Raw genomic sequence first — 15,975 nt, 5'->3', positions numbered from 1 at the left:
AAAGTGGCCGCTGAGTGTATATGTGACATTCTTTTTAAGCAAATAATCCTAATCAGTGGCAAATTGCTGCAGTATAAGAGCAGTAAAACACTTCAGTATGCGCTGTTATGGAAAATTGTAAACTCTTGTTTAAATAGTGAACTTATGGTAACGTTATAATACTGTTCAACTCGTACATAACTGCAGGAACTAAACAGGAAGAAATGTGTAGTTCATCATTAACACCATTGCTTTAAGAGCTCTAAGTATGTTTGTAGGAGTTTATTATTAACTATGCAGTAATTAACCAAATCTTAAAGTGCATATCACGGGTAAATTCAGGAGCGAGATCAATGTAATTCTCCTATTTTATATTAAACTTTGGTCGAATATCTGTCACATTTTGCATTTTGTGCAGTTTTTTTTACCTTGCGCAATACCAGAAATATTCAGTTGAAATCGAGCCATTTGATGCGAGTTGTTCCGCCTCTGAAAAAACTTGGCATTTGGATTTCCCGGAAATATTGATTTTCGTGACGTCGCGTGCGGGACGCCTCCTTCTGAATCCTACGTCAGCGCTGGTTTGTTTATGAGAAAACGACCTGGTGGTTTTCTGCAAATTTCTTCAACATTATCGCGTAATTATTAAAATGGTTAACAGATGTATCATAGGAGGGTGTAGCAACACCAATCACGATGGGATTAGTACTCATCGTTTCCCACACTGCGCTCAGGTGACAATTCCACATTTCAATGCAAAATCGCTAGCTGCTAAACTTGGTCTACACAGGCTGTGCACTGAAACCGTGCAAGCTCGCGCAGCCTGCTGGCGCTTCTGCAGGTGACGTTACGAATCTGGCTCCAGACTCCCTTGGGATTTTTCCAGACGCGTTTTGTTATTTTATTTTTTTCTGCTGTAGACAGATGGCCTTGTGCAAAATTACCCTTCTGGATGAGTGTGTAAAGGGACATACTTTCATATTTTAAAAAAAAACGAATTTGGTCCAGGATATACACTTTAATGAGCAGTTATTACTGAGTAATACATTTTATAGATAACTATCACTCTTTTAGAATAATACTACCGTAAAGTAGTCTAAACTCCTGTGAGTTATGAGTCTGGATCATATATTTAACAATTATTCGACGAAATCGAGTCGTACATGAGCTGATCGCGGCTATAAACCATGTACGACAAGATTGAGCGAGTGAAATAGCTGTTTTATTCCATCCATATTCACTGGATTTTGAGAAATGGAGCATATTTATTTTTATTTTTTGCAAATTCGATAAATAAAAACTCCATACAAAACGTCCGACAAAATAATTTCCGCTTAGGTGGACTTCTTAAAAACCTATCAATGGCGGCACGAATTGACTTTCTTCTTTTTTTTTTTTTTTTTAAGAAAGTGCCGTCTTGCTGTCGTGCTGAGGTATAGAACAGCTTTAGACATTTATGTAATTCTTTCTTGGACATTTCAGTTCTGTAATTTTCAAACTTCTTTCTTTGAGCTTTTGAACCAGTCTAAAAAAAAATTTCAACAAATTTTAATGCTTAAAAGATGAAGAATGTAAACAAACCGGCGAAATGACCAGAGCAATTTGTGAAAAATGTAATGATGATGATGATGATTCTTGAAAAATTAAAAAAATAAATAAAAAGATATGTTCTTACCATCAAATACTTTCATTCCATATTTGGTTACTCTTATTTATTTATTTATTGTTTTTTCTTGGGGTTTTGTTTTCAAGTAGAGTTTTTATTTCGTCCTCGGTTGGTTCAGTAACGTGCCACCATTTTGTTTTTCTCTACTCACGGTATATGAGCTGATAGTCTAGTAGTAGAGTAGCCAATCAGAGCGCACGATTGCTCATATCCAGTGAATGTGGATAGAATAATACTGTATATTTGAAAATGAGGACAGTTTCATAGACTTCCACTCAAAGGTGGGGGCTTGGGATAATGGGCCACTCATGTCTGATTAGAGGGCGTTAAAGTTTTTTTTTAATAAAAAATTAACGATGTAGAAAAGAACCAAACACTTGGTGCAACGTTCACATTGGCCTTGCAAGTTTGAGGATGATTTTAACCAGTAGGTGGCGCTTTGAGCCATTTTAAGCAACCCATAAAATTCAGATTTTTTTTTTTTAAATGGTAATTTTGTCAGTTTTAACACCAGCACTGATGTGTTTCATCACAGAACAGTCATATCCTTTAGTTTACAGCTCAGAAGACACATTCAAGCATGCAGTACCTCCAAGTGTGTGGGGTTTTTTTCCCCTTACATTAGTATGTACACAAACGGAACAGAAAGCTGAGTGAAGTGGTTTTGATGAAGCAAAAGCCAAGTAACAGAATGAGAATTGCTTGTAAACTCATACACTGACTGACTTATGTTTCATGTTTAGTATTTTGTTTAGTTTATAGATTTCCGTCCATGTAATTTTGTCTTTATGTGCGTGTAGGTCTCGGGGCGTTTACTCGTCGAGGTGGAAAGAGTGTGTGGAACTGTGGAGACGGAGGCAGGACAAGAGGAGGCTGATGCACACGAACGCAAACTCGTCTGCAGGGTACGTCACGCCATTACAGGGGCAAATTATATCAAATCAAATCAAGTTTATTTGTATAGCGCTTTTAACAATAAACATTGTCGCAAAGCAGCTTTACAGAATTTGAACGACTTAAAACATGAGCTAATTTTATCTCTAATCTATCCCCAATGAGCAAGCCTGTGGCGACGGTGGCAAGGAAAAACTCCCTCAGACGACATGAGGAAGAAACCTTGAGAGTAACCAGACTCAAAAGGGAACCCATCCTCATTTGGGCAACAACAGACAGCCTGACTATAATATTAACAGTTTTAACAGGTATAACCCTCAACTGTCCTTATGGGGCCTATATGGAAGGCCATAAGAGACAGAATGCATCTCTTGTACAAGATACACTTTATAGGTGGACACCTGACCTTCACATTCATATGTAGGTCTTCGCTAAACAGGTGCCACAAAGTTGGAAGCACACAGTTGTGTAGGATGACTTTGCGTGCCGTAGCATTACGATTTCACTTCACTGGAACTAAAGGGCCCAAACATGTTCTACAAATTGAGGTCCATGAAGACATGGTTAGTCAGGGTTGGAGTGGAAGAAATCAGTTTCAGCACCCTGACCTCAACCCCACTGGACGTTGTTGAGAGTGAATTGAAATGCCGACTGCACCCCAGACCTACTCGTTCAGTATCGGTGCCCGATCTTGTCGTTCATCAGCTGTTCATCGCTAGCAATGACGACTGCTTCATTAGGATTGGGCCGCAAGTCCCGTACCAGAGCAACAAAGTCACCCTTGGCAGAATATCTAGCCTCCTGAGCTCTCGTACGGTATATTATTCTCGTCTCCTAACGAAGCGCCTTGCATAGTAACGTAGGACAAATGATTGTCGTTCCCTCATCGTGTTGTCTCTCTGGACCTCCAAACCTGATGCCAAGTGGTGCACAGACCTGACTGGTATGGAAGTTGCCCCACAGTGATATCTGACTTGTTGAGTGAGTGATGCCATCCATTGGCCATTTGAGTGGCTCTTTTGCATGCCATCTGGTGGTGCGCCATTGACCCTGTTTGGTTCATCTGCGACATTGTACTGAAAAGCACCCTGCTGCCAGTGCCTTATTGGTGATGTGAACCCATAGCTGGAACCCAGGCAGGTGCTACCACTCCGGGTCTGAGCAGACCTGGGAGCAATGGTGATTAAGGAGTAACTCCGCTTTCCCCAATACTCAAGTCCTCTTGGACCTGAGACTCACCGTCGGTTGAAGTTTAAAGTCACACCCAGTCATACCCTAGTTCCTAACCTTACTGAATGAGCAAATCTTGTGGAAAGCCTGTCCAGAAGAGTGGAGGTCCTTATAATGGCAAAGGGGAGACTGAATCTGGAACAGGATGTTCAGAAGGCGCATATGGGTGTGATGGGCAGGTGTCTACAAACTTTTGACCGTATAGTGTATGACTCAAAGCTCTAGTAGTTGAAACATGAGGAATGAGGGGGTTCTACAGGAGGTGTTGTGCGATCAGTTGTCCATTGAGGACACGGAGAAGCTTTAGCAGTGGACATAACATTAATGACCCCTCATTTACTCTACAGTCTCATCACTGACAAAGCAACAGGTGTCGCTTTATACACTGTGCAAGCTTATGCTGCTTGTTACCATGACAGCAACAAGCTCCATTACAGTTTATACAAATTGCACTGATGCAGAGCGGCGGCTTCTCCAGTAGCTCCGTCCGTATCGTCTTTCTTTTAGCGGTTTTCTTTTAGTCTTTTTACAAGTACACACGTCTGGTGTGTATTATTATTATATCTTATGGATATTTCTGGTGTCAACATGCGGCGCAGCGGAGATTTTCGTGGTTATACTTGGGAACAACTGCTCACCCTATGACCGAGGGGACACGAGGGCATCGTCCACTCAATACCTGCAGAACTGAGGAGGAGGTACCGGGGCTGCAGAGCCAGGGCTAAGTGCAAGGCTAAGAAGATGGAGGGGTGGTGGAGGTATAAACCCTCGGTTCCATCGGTGCTTATGGGGAATGTGAACTCTCTACCCAACAAAACTGATGAGCTGGCAGGACTGGTGAAAACCCAGATGCTCTACAGGGAGTGTAGTTTGTTGTATTTCACGGAGACGTGGCTTAACATCGACACACCGGATTTTAACGTGGAGCTACCTGGATTCACTACAATGAGAGCGGACAGGGATGTGAAGCTGAGCGGCAAGCGCAAAGGTGGGGGACTCGCACTGTTTAACACCAGATGGTGCAACCCGGGACACGTAAATGTTAAGGTGATCATCTGCTGCCGGGACATTGAACTGTTAGCGGTGAGTCTCCGACCGTATTGCATGCCTCGAGTTTACACATGCCATTTTCACCTGTGTTTACATTCCTCTGCGTGCGGACGCGCAGGCAGCGTGTGACGTCATTGACTCCACCATAGCAGTGCTGCAGACACAACACCCCGAGGCTTTCTTTGCGATCTCTGGGGATTTTAACCATGTCACTCTGGACTCCACTCTCCCTGCCTTTCATCAGTTTGTGGACTGTCCCACTAGGAAAAACAGGACCATAGACCTATTGTATGCCAATGTGAGGGACGCATACAGGGCAATCCCACTATGGCCGCTGGGGAGATCTGACCATAATCTGGTTCTCCTACAGCCTCAGTACAAACCAATGGTTCTGAGGCAGCCCAGCACCATGCGTTCATTCAGGGCCTGGTCTCCCGAGGCAGAGGAAACTCTTAAGGACTGCTTCGAGACGACCGACTGGAATGGACTGTTAGACCCGCATGGGGGGGGACATTGAGGAGGTGACACACTGGATAACGGACTACTTGAACTTTTGCAGGGACATTGCTGTTCCCACAAAAACTGTACGCTGCTTTCTAAACAAGCAGCCCTGGATTACCAATGAAGTCAAGGCCCTCCTCAACCAAAAGAAGAGGACGTTCAAAGACAGACAAGTCAGAGCTGAAGCATGTACAGGGGGAACTCAAAGTCTGGCTAAAAGAGGCCAAGGAGTCATACAGGAAAAAGGTGGAACAGAAGCTGCAAGAAAACAACATGAAGGAGGTCTGGGATGGGATGAAAAACCATCACAGGCTGCAAGAAGAACAGCGGCAGCTCAACAGACAGGGGCATGGACAGGGCAAACCAGTTTAACCACTTCAACAGGTTTGATTGTCCTGCTCCTGCTGCCCCCTCCTCCTGCAGCAGTTGTCACCTCATCACCATCACCGGCAGATCAGCCCTCACCCCCACCACCATCATCATCAAAGTCATCAACACCTCCTGCAGATGGAATACACATCCGCTCCCCCAGTCCCCCATCTTCACTGCAGACCAAGTCAGGAGAGAGCTGAGGAGACTCCACCCCAGGAAGGCAGCAGGCCCGGACAAGGTGTGTCTCAGGATGCTGAGGGCCTGCGCTGCCCAACTGGGGGAGCCCCTCCAACACGTCTTTAACCTGAGTCTTCGCCTCAGGAGGGTTCCTGTCATGTGGAAGACGTCGTGCCTCATTCCAGTTCCCAAGAAAATGCATCCAAAGGAACTGAATGACTACAGGCCGTTCGCCTTGACATCACACGTGATGAAGACCATGGAGCGACTGCTGCTGAACCTCCTCAGACCCCAGGTCCACCATGCTGAGGACCCACTGCAGTTCGCGTACCGGGAGAAGGTGGGAGTGGATGATGCCATCCTCTGTCTTCTGCACAGGATTCACTCTCATCTGGACAAGGGGAACGGTGCAGTGAGGATCATGTTTTTTGACTTCTCCAGCGCCTTTAACACCATCCAGCCCCTTCTACTGAGAGAGAATTTGCAGGAAATAGAGGTGGACACACATCTGGTCTCCTGGATCACAGACTACCTCACCGGGAGACCACAACACGTCAGGATCAGGGACGGCATTTCTGACACGGTGATCAGCAGCACGGGAGCACCACAGGGGACTGTGCTCTCTCCAGTTCTGTTCACTCTCTACACATCAGACTTCAAATACAACTCGGAGTCTTGCCACATGCAGAAGTTCTCGGACGATACTGCAATTGTGGGATGTGTTCATGATGGACAGGAGGAGGAGTACAGGAGCCTGATACAGGACTTTGTGTTGTGGTGTAAATCTAATCACCTGCAACTGAACATTGGCAAAACAAAATCAAATCAAGTTTATTTGTATAGCGCTTTTAACAATAAACATTGTCGCAAAGCAGCTTTACAGAATTTGAACGACTTAAAACATGAGCTAATTTTATCCCTAATCTATCCCCAATGAGCATGCCTGTGGCGACGGTGGCAAGGAAAAACTCCCTCAGACGACATGAGGAAGAAACCTCGAGAGGAACCAGACTCAAAAGGGAACCCATCCTCATTTGGGCAACAACAGACAGCCTGACTATAATATTAACAGTTTTAACAGGTATAACCCTCAACTGTCCTCATGGGGCCGTCCTTCACAGGAGTGGTGCGATAAAACTCCGACCAGACACAGGGCACCAGGATGGATCAAGCAGGTCCGAGGGGCAGAAGAGGCCAGCATCTCAATCCCAGGATCAACATGTAACTCAGAGGGACAGATTGGGGGGGGGGGAAGAGAGAGAGAAAGAAATGCTTATGGACTTTAGAAGGTCCAGGCCGACTCTGCAGCCGATCTCTCTTGAGGGGGTCGATGTGGAGATGATCAGGACCTACAAATACCTGGGTGTACATCTGGACGACAAGCTGGACTGGACAGTGAACACTGACACCCTCTACAGGAAGGGTCAGAGCAGACTCTACTTCCTGAGGAGGCTCGGGTCCTTCAGGTTCTGCCGAAAACTGCTGTTGATGTTCTACCAGTGTCCTCTTCTGTGCTGTAGTGTGTTGGGGAGGCAGCATTAAGAAGAGAGAGACGCTGGACGGCTCGACAGGCTGGTGAGGAAAGCTGGCTCCGTGCTGGGAATTGAGCTGGAGTCCCTTACATCAGTGGCAGAGTGAAGGGCCCTGAGCAAACTGCTCTCAATCATGGACAATGTTCACCACCCTCTGCATGGCGCCATCATCAGGTAGAGGAGCTCGTTCAGTGGCAGACTGTTGTCCCTGGCCTGCAGCACGGACAGATTCAGGAAGTCTTTTGTCCCTCGGGCCATTAGACTGTTCAACTCCTCCCGGCTCAGCAAAAATAAGACTCTGTGACTCTGCTGTACTCAGGACTAGTTACACGAGTTACATTTCATGTCCATTGCACTTTTCTGCTGATTACATAGATGTACATTATATGCATAGATGGGATATACAGATATTTATAGATAAGCCGGTATGTTGTAGTTTAATATTATATATCGTATACTATCACACTATTACATATACTATATGTACTGATATATACTTTAACTATGCCTATCATGTAATATACTATGCTTTTTATCTACCATATACCACTAAACACGCTGCACATGTATGTAACTGTCCACAAAGTATTTGCACTGCTCATTACACTCTTATTTGCACTGTGACTGGTTACTGCCAACTGCACGACCTCACTCCCTCCCACACTGAGAGCTGTAGATTCTATTACTTGCTCTTATTGGTAATGTTTTATCTCTCTGGTATTTTGTATTTTAGTTTTTTATACAATTTTACGGAAGCCGAGAGAGGCCCTTCATATAATCCTTTTTTTTATTCACCTTGTTATCCCGAGATAACGACGTAATTAATTCAGGATCTCGAGAAAACAACACAACTAATTCGAGATCTCGAGAAAACAAAACAATTATTCCGTGATCTCGAGAAAACAGCTGAGAAATGGTTCATTCAGGTGCGCCAAGAGACTTGTGATATGCTGACTTTGGGGCTATTTCTCATTCTGTATAGACGCAACTTTGGTCATTAGAATGTCTGGAATAATCGATCACCTAATAAGGCAATATTTTGATCAGGGGTTGACACAGGGAGAGATTGCATTAAGTCTTTTAATAAGGGATCATTTCAAAATTAGTCCGTGGCACCTCCACAGAAGACTGGCCCGGCTTCGTCTCTACCGACGGAGATACAGTGATCCAGCTGAGATCATGAAATAATTTTGTTTTCTCGAGATCACAGAATAATTGTTTTGTTTTCTCGAGATCCTGAATTAATTATGTCGTTATCTCGGGATAACAAGGTGAATAAAAAAGATTATATGAAGGGCCTCTCGCGGCTTCTGTACGATTTCCTTGTATAATGCTATTTAGTTTTGTACTGATCTTGTGCAGTGCGGAAATGTTACTGGATACCTTGAATTTCCCTCTGGGATTAATAAAGTATCTATCTAATCTAATCTTATGCATTTCAGAATTTTCTTCCCTGTTTCTGAAATAACTCACTCGTTCACTACTCACTATCTAAGGAATTCTATATAAAGGACTCTATAGTGAGCTCATTGGTAAAATGAAAAAACGCTTTCCGCCGTGGCGTTATTTACGTCATTACTGTCGCACAATTAAAACGCGCCAGATCAGTCGGCTGGTTGGTTTTTAAAATAATAAATCCACATTATACTGAGCGTATTTCCTACATTAATAAATACAAAGTACTTTGTATCTGCTGCGTCATTCAGTCCTTTTAAATCAAGGCTGAATACTTACTTTCTTCTTTCCCGCTGCCTTTTATTAAATCAAATTTCAGGCTTTTGATTAATTCCTCTCTCTGCACTATAACTTTTTATTTCAGCGGTCTTATTCTATTTTAGCTTGTTTTCTATTCTCTTACTGTTTTTAATTGTACTTGAATGTCCGTTTATAATGCGTTTCGTCCTTCGTCCGTTCACCCCAACACACTTTTTTTTTTTCTCTCTTTTAGCGCGACTGCAATGCATGATGGTATATATTGCTTGGTTAGTGCCCATCGGTTGTACACTACTTTTCACAATGCATTGTGGGATACTAGGAGTCCACTATACAGGGTGTAATAATTCTCACTATACATTCGGACAGCGCTACAAAATGGTGAACTCGCTCTGTAGTCCTCTGTAGTGAGTGGTTTTGGACACAGGGCTTGTTTTTATGCAAATGTATCGTCTATATTATAATATAATATTATTCCATCACTTGTGTAGACATTGACTCTTCTCTCTTCTGTGTTTCAGATTAAGGTGTCTCAAGCCACTGGACTTCCTCAGCACCTCTCCAACTTCGTGTTTTGTCAGTATGATTTCTGGGGACAGGAGGAGCCGGTGTTCATCGTTCCTGAGGTCAATCCGTCCACCCAGTCTTCCCTGAACAGCAAAGAGCTGCACAGCAGCGTGCTCTTCAACAGCTCGAAGGTCAGCAGGAGCAGCTAGTTGTATCGTAGCATACACAGATTCAAAGTCGCTGAGCTGATGAACTGGGGTGGGTTTCCCAAAAGCATCGTAGCACAAAGGTCATTGTTAAATGGTCATCATCATCCTCATCAGGGATCACTCGATAGCGAGTAAGATTGTCCACGAAGAAAATGTTTAGATTTTATGCACCCACAGGTGACTGAACAGTCCAATGCGGGAGGCGCACAGCCTTCCGCAAACGTGCCATTTATTAGCTGCAGTGAACGGTAAAGGTGCCTTTTTCCCTTTCCTTGCGCAGCATTTCTCCAGGACCTTGGTTCGCCTTTCTAGCTCAAAGTGGGACACACCCTCATGGGCGACCTTTCGCCAACCAGATCTGTTAATAGCAGCATCCTCCCAGTTGTTAACACTAATACCAGGCGGCCCCATGTGGACGGTTGGGGGTCGCGCCTGGAGGACGCTCTGGACTCTTGCAGTGGTGCTTTTGTGGCTGGGGACTGCAGTTGACTTGCCGACTTTGGGACTACGGTTGTTGTGAACGGTCTTGCGCTCGGGTTTCCGTCGGTGGGGGGTTTATGGCATCGACGAGGCTGACTTTATGTTGGGACTGTTGATGTTATGGTCATGTTGTCTGATGTTGCCTGGATGGGGATGGGTTCCCTTTTGAGTCTGGTTCCTCTCGAGATTTTTTCCTCGTGTCATCTGGGGGGGGAGGGTTAGGGTTCCTAGGGTTTTTCCTTGCCACCGTCGCCGCTAGCGTGTTCGTTGGGGATGGATTTGGGGATAAGGTTAGCTCATCTTTTGGGTCATTCAAGTTCTGTAAAGCTGCTTTGCGACAATGTTTATTGTTAAAAGCACTATACAAATAAACTTGACTTGACTTTAGAGATGCTTTCAAGTTATCCTTAAAACGCTTCCTTTGTCCTCCCCTTGATCTTGCTCCAAAGCCAAGTTGGCCGAATAAAAGCTGCTTGGGAAGGCGAGAGTCGTTCATTCGTAAGCGATGTCCCGACCAACAAAGTTGATTTTGCATCACCATGGCTTCAATACTGGTGCATTTGGACTCTTCCAGGATACTGACATTTGTTCGTCGATCCTTCCAGTTGACACCCAGGATATGGTGGAGGCAGCGTTGATTGTATTTCTCAAGGGCCTTCAAATGCCATCGACAAGTAGTCCAGGACTCTGAACCATACAGAAGCGTTAAATGGTAGAGTGAGCATCACAATGAACACTCTCTCTCCTAGTTAAGACGCTCTTAGTGTTCAGAGGCTTTTGGGAAACCCACCACTGATTAGTTGTTGGAACTGAATCAGATAGGATTGAATCACGGTCACTGTGTTTAGGAACTGAGGAGACCAACTGCTGAAATATAGTGTTTCACTGATTTGCAAATCATCGCGTTGTGTGTTTTTGAACCAGAGTTGATCCAAAAGGGCGGCACGGTGGTGTAGTGGTTAGCGCTGTCGCCTCACAGCAAGAAGGTCCGGGTTCAAGCCCCGTGGCTGGCGAGGGCCTTTCTGTGTGGAGTTTGCATGTTCTCCCCGTGTCCGCGTGGGTTTCCTCCGGGTGCTCCGGTTTCCCCCACAGTCCAAAGACATGCAGGTTAGGTTAACTGGTGACTCTAAATTGACCGTAGGTGTGAATGTGAGTGTGAATGGTTGTCTGTGTCTATGTGTCAGCCCTGTGATGACCTGGCGACTTGTCCAGGGTGTACCCCGCCTTTCGCCCGTAGTCAGCTGGGATAGGCTCCAGCTTGCCTGCGACCCTGTAGAACAGGATAAAGCGGCTAGAGATAATGAGATGAGAGAATTCCGTTTCTGACTTCTTTCCTCATGAAAGATTTTCTATTCAGAATTAAATATAGCCAGTTTTTCTATGGGTCAAAAGATACCCCATACAGTGTCAAACTTTTACAGTATTTAATGCCATTATCTTGAGTACTGCAACTAAAAAAAAAAAAAGCAAAACCACATTTTGCTGTGAATTCTTTGGTAATTCAGGAATAGGGTAGTCACACTAGAGGCAGAGTGAGCCGGAATGCCGTCGGAATGAAAATTCTTAGTATATTCCGGGATATTCGAAGTGCATTCTAAAAATTGAGTGCATTCCAAACATCCGGGCCCATTCTTGTGGCCTGCCTGGATGTTTTGCTCATGTTCAAAACATTCGAGGTGCATTCAAAGAGGAGAAATATTGAACGGCATTTGAAGCGTGTTCTGACTGCATTCTAAATACAACCCCGATTCCAAAAAAGTTGGGACAAAGTACTACTTGTAAATAAAAACGGAATGCAATGATGTGGAAGTTTCAAAATTCCATATTTTATTCAGAATAGAACATAGATGACATATCAAATGTTTAAACTGAGAAAATCTATCATTTAAAGAGAAAAATTAGGTGATTTTAAATTTCATGACAACAACACATCTCAAAAAAGTTGGGACAAGGCCATGTTTCCCACTGTGAGACATCCCCTTTTCTCTTTACAACAGTCTGTAAACGTCTGGGGACTGAGGAGACAAGTTGCTCAAGTTTAGGGATAGGAATGTTAACCCATTCTTGTCTAATGTAGGATTCTAGTTGCTCAACTGTCTTAGGTCTTTTTTGTCGTATCTTCCGTTTTATGATGCGCCAAATGTTTTCTATGGGTGAAAGATCTGGACTGCAGGCTGGCCAGTTCAGTACCCGGACCCTTCTTCTACGCAGCCATGATGCTGTAATTGATGCAGTATGTGGTTTGGCATTGTCATGTTGGAAAATGCAAGGTCTTTCCTGAAAGAGACGTCGCCTGGATGGGAGCATATGTTGCTCTAGAACCTGGATATACCTTTCAGCATTGATTACGTTTTTCCAGATGTGTAAGCTGCCCACGCCACACGCACTAATGCAACCCCATACCATCAGAGATGCAGGCTTCTGAACTGAGCGCTGATAACAACTTGGGTCGTCCTTCTCCTCTTTAGTCCGAATGACACGGCGTCCCTGATTTCCATAAAGAACTTCAAATTTTGATTCGTCTGACCACAGAACAGTTTTCCACTTTGCCACAGTCCATTTTAAATGAGCCTTGGCCCAGAGAAGACGTCTGCGCTTCTGGATCATGTTTAGATACGGCTTCTTCTTTGAACTATAGAGTTTTAGCTGGCAACGGCGGATGGCACGGTGAATTGTGTTCACAGATAATGTTCTCAGGAAATATTCCTGAGCCCATTTTGTGATTTCCAATACAGAAGCATGCCTGTATGTGATGCAGTGCCGTCTAAGGGCCCGAAGATCACGGGCACCCAGTATGGTTTTCCGGCCTTGACCCTTACGCACAGAGATTCTTCCAGATTCTCTGAACCTTTTGATGATATTATGCACTGTAGATGATGATATGTTCAAACTCTTTGCAATTTTACACTGTCGAACTCCTTTCTGATATTGCTCCACTATTTGTCGGCGCAGAATTAGGGGGATTGGTGATCCTCTTCCCATCTTTACTTCTGAGAGCCGCTGCCACTCCAAGATGCTCTTTTTATACCCAGTCATGTTAATGACCTATTGCCAATTGAGCTAATGAGTTGCAATTTGGTCCTCCAGCTGTTCCTTTTTTGTACCTTTAACTTTTCCAGCCTCTTATTGCCCCTGTCCCAACTTTTTTGAGATGTGTTGCTGTCATGAAATTTCCAAATGTCTCACTTTCGACATTTGATATGTTGTCTATGTTCTATTGTGAATACAATTGTTAGGACTTGGACTGTTTTGGCCTCTAGAGGCCGCTGTTATTTCCTTTTCGTGTCATGTTTATTTTGGCCTCTAGAGGCCGCCACTGTTCCTGTGTTTTGTGTTTTTGTTAATTGCCTGTTTAGTCCTAATTATCTTCACCTGTGTCCTTAATTAGTTTGTGTATTTATACCCCTGAGTTTAGTCCTCTTGTCACGGAGTCTTTGTGCTGTTATGTTTATCTCCAGTTTCCTCTATACCGTGTTCTTTGTTTTGCACTTTGCTTTTCTTTTGGATTTAGTAGTGACTGTGTTTTGTGGATCTTCTGAGCTTTTGCATTTTTGCCTTTTTCTTTTTGAACTTTTGGATTATACTCTGTTTTTTTGTTTTGCCCTGGATTGTATATAGTGTACATAGTATAAATAAACCTTTTGATACTTTTTCTACTTCCGCCTCACGCCTCTGCATTTGAGTCATCCCCCTGGTGGCCTAGTGGGGGTTTGCTGGATCATCACACCAACGAACCAGGTTCGAATCCCAGCAAAACCCTAACAGAAAGACTCCGTCGTGACCGACTCAGCAGAGGCTGCTTCAACTGTTTACCCGGCCAACCTTCAGGGAATTATGGCAGCTTTGACACGCTTCGGAGCGACCATGGACGCTCATGGACGTACGCTCACCAGCCAACGTGAGGCCCTTGCTCGCCACAAGGAACTGCTTCAGCAAATTGGGAAAACCCTGGCACAGCTGACATCTCTGCCTGCATCTCCTCATCCTGATCCAGCTCCTGCTCCTGATCCAGCTCCTGCTCCAGTGCCTCCTGCCATGCTGCCTTCTTCACCTCGCGAACCCAGCCTTCCTGCACCACAGAGGTATGACGGCAAGCACAGTGAGTGCCGAGAGTTCCTTACCCAGTGTCAACTCACCTTTGAGCTTCAGCCTACCACCTACACTACGGATCGCCGCAAGATTGCCTTTGTGATAACCTTATTAGCTGGTAAGGCGCGAGCCTGGGCTACTGCTATCTGGCAGAGACAGGGACCTGAGTGCTTTGACTTCCAGATGTTTTCTGAAGAGATGCTTCGGGTCTTCGATCAGACAGACATCAGTACCGACGCAGCCCGAAAGCTCATGTCCATCCGGCAAGGAGGAAGCGTCGCAGATTACGCCATCTCGTTCCGAATGCTCGCAGCAGTAAGTGGATGGAACGAGACTGCCCTGGTGTCAGCCTTCCACCATGGTCTGTCTGACCCTATCAAGGACGGTCTGGACTCTATTGGATGCCCAAGTGACCTCGAAACCCTCATCTCACATGCTATTCGTCTGGACAACAGGATGAGAGAACGCCACCAAGCCTTGAGCCTCCCTACCTCTACCTGGAAACCATCTACCTCCTTCAGTGACTGTCCAGAACCCATGCAAGTGGGTCGTACTCGCCTCTCCGCATCTGAGAGGGAGCGCAGAAGGAGGGATAAGTGCTGCATCTACTGTGGCAAGCCTGGTCACTTCCGAGCATCATGTCCCGAACTCTTGGGAAAAGGACCGCCCCGTCCAGCCGAGGGAGGGTTGTGACGGGGCCTACCCTCTCTCCCGGACTCCCTGGCCAAGGAATCTACATCCCGGTCTCCATCTCCTGGGGTGAGTCTGTCCACTCTTGTCAAGCTTTGATAGACTCAGGGGCGGCTGGGAACTTTATGGATATTCACTTCGCCCAAAGCATCAATATACCTACTGCACCTCTTGAAGTCCCTCTGTCTGTGTCTGCCCTCGATGGCCAAGCGTTAGGTGATGGAAGAGTCACCCAAGTTACTTCTCCAGTCTTCCTCCAGTCTCAAGGTCACAAGGAAGAAATATCCCTGCACCTGATTCCTTCACCTGAGTTCCCAGTTATTCTAGGCCTTCCTTGGCTTACTCGCCACAACCCTCGCATAGACTGGGTAACAAGCCAGGTTGTGGAATGGGGCCCTGCATGCCATGCCTCTTGTCTTCTCTCTAGCTCTCCTGTGTCTCCTGCCGAGCCCCCTGATCTCACAGAGTTATCTCAAGTTCCCACAGAGTACTGGGATCTCAAGGAGGTATTCAGCAAGAGCAGGGCCGCCGTTCTTCCTCCGCACCGGGCCTACGACTGTGCCATCGACTTGCTCCCTGGGACTACCCCTCCTCGTGGCAGACTGTTTTCCCTCTCTCAGCCAGAACGCAAGGCCATGGAGGAATACCTCAAAGACGCCCTGGTCTCTGGGTTCATTCGACCCTCCACCTCACCTGCTGGTGCCGGCCTCTTCTTTGTCGGCAAGAAGGATGGGGGGCTCCGACCATGTATTGACTACAGGGGCCTGAACAAGATCACTGTGCGCAACCGATATCCCCTTCTGCTGATGTCCACTGCTTTCGACCTGCTCCAAGGCGCCACCGTCTTCACCAAGTTGGACCTACGGAACGCATACCACCTCATCCG

The 15,975-nt window shown here is 45.5% G+C and overlaps 1 protein-coding gene across 5 annotated transcripts in view; it reads left to right on the top strand.

Annotated features, from left to right (window-relative positions):
• Positions 1-15,975, top strand: part of LOC132883856 (kinesin-like protein KIF13B) — a 164,751-nt gene that overhangs the window by 97,825 nt on the left and 50,951 nt on the right. For all 5 annotated transcript variants that reach the window (XM_060917922.1, XM_060917924.1, XM_060917921.1 and 2 more), the window contains 2 exons: positions 2,446-2,550; positions 9,636-9,812. In XM_060917922.1, the coding sequence (XP_060773905.1) occupies positions 2,446-2,550; positions 9,636-9,812 (282 nt within the window). The remainder of the gene's footprint in view (positions 1-2,445; positions 2,551-9,635; positions 9,813-15,975) is intronic.

The sequence above is a fragment of the Neoarius graeffei genome, chromosome 3 (assembly GCF_027579695.1).
Source record: "Neoarius graeffei isolate fNeoGra1 chromosome 3, fNeoGra1.pri, whole genome shotgun sequence".
NCBI lineage: Eukaryota > Metazoa > Chordata > Actinopteri > Siluriformes > Ariidae > Neoarius > Neoarius graeffei.
This window is presented reverse-complemented; position numbering and strand designations above follow the sequence as displayed.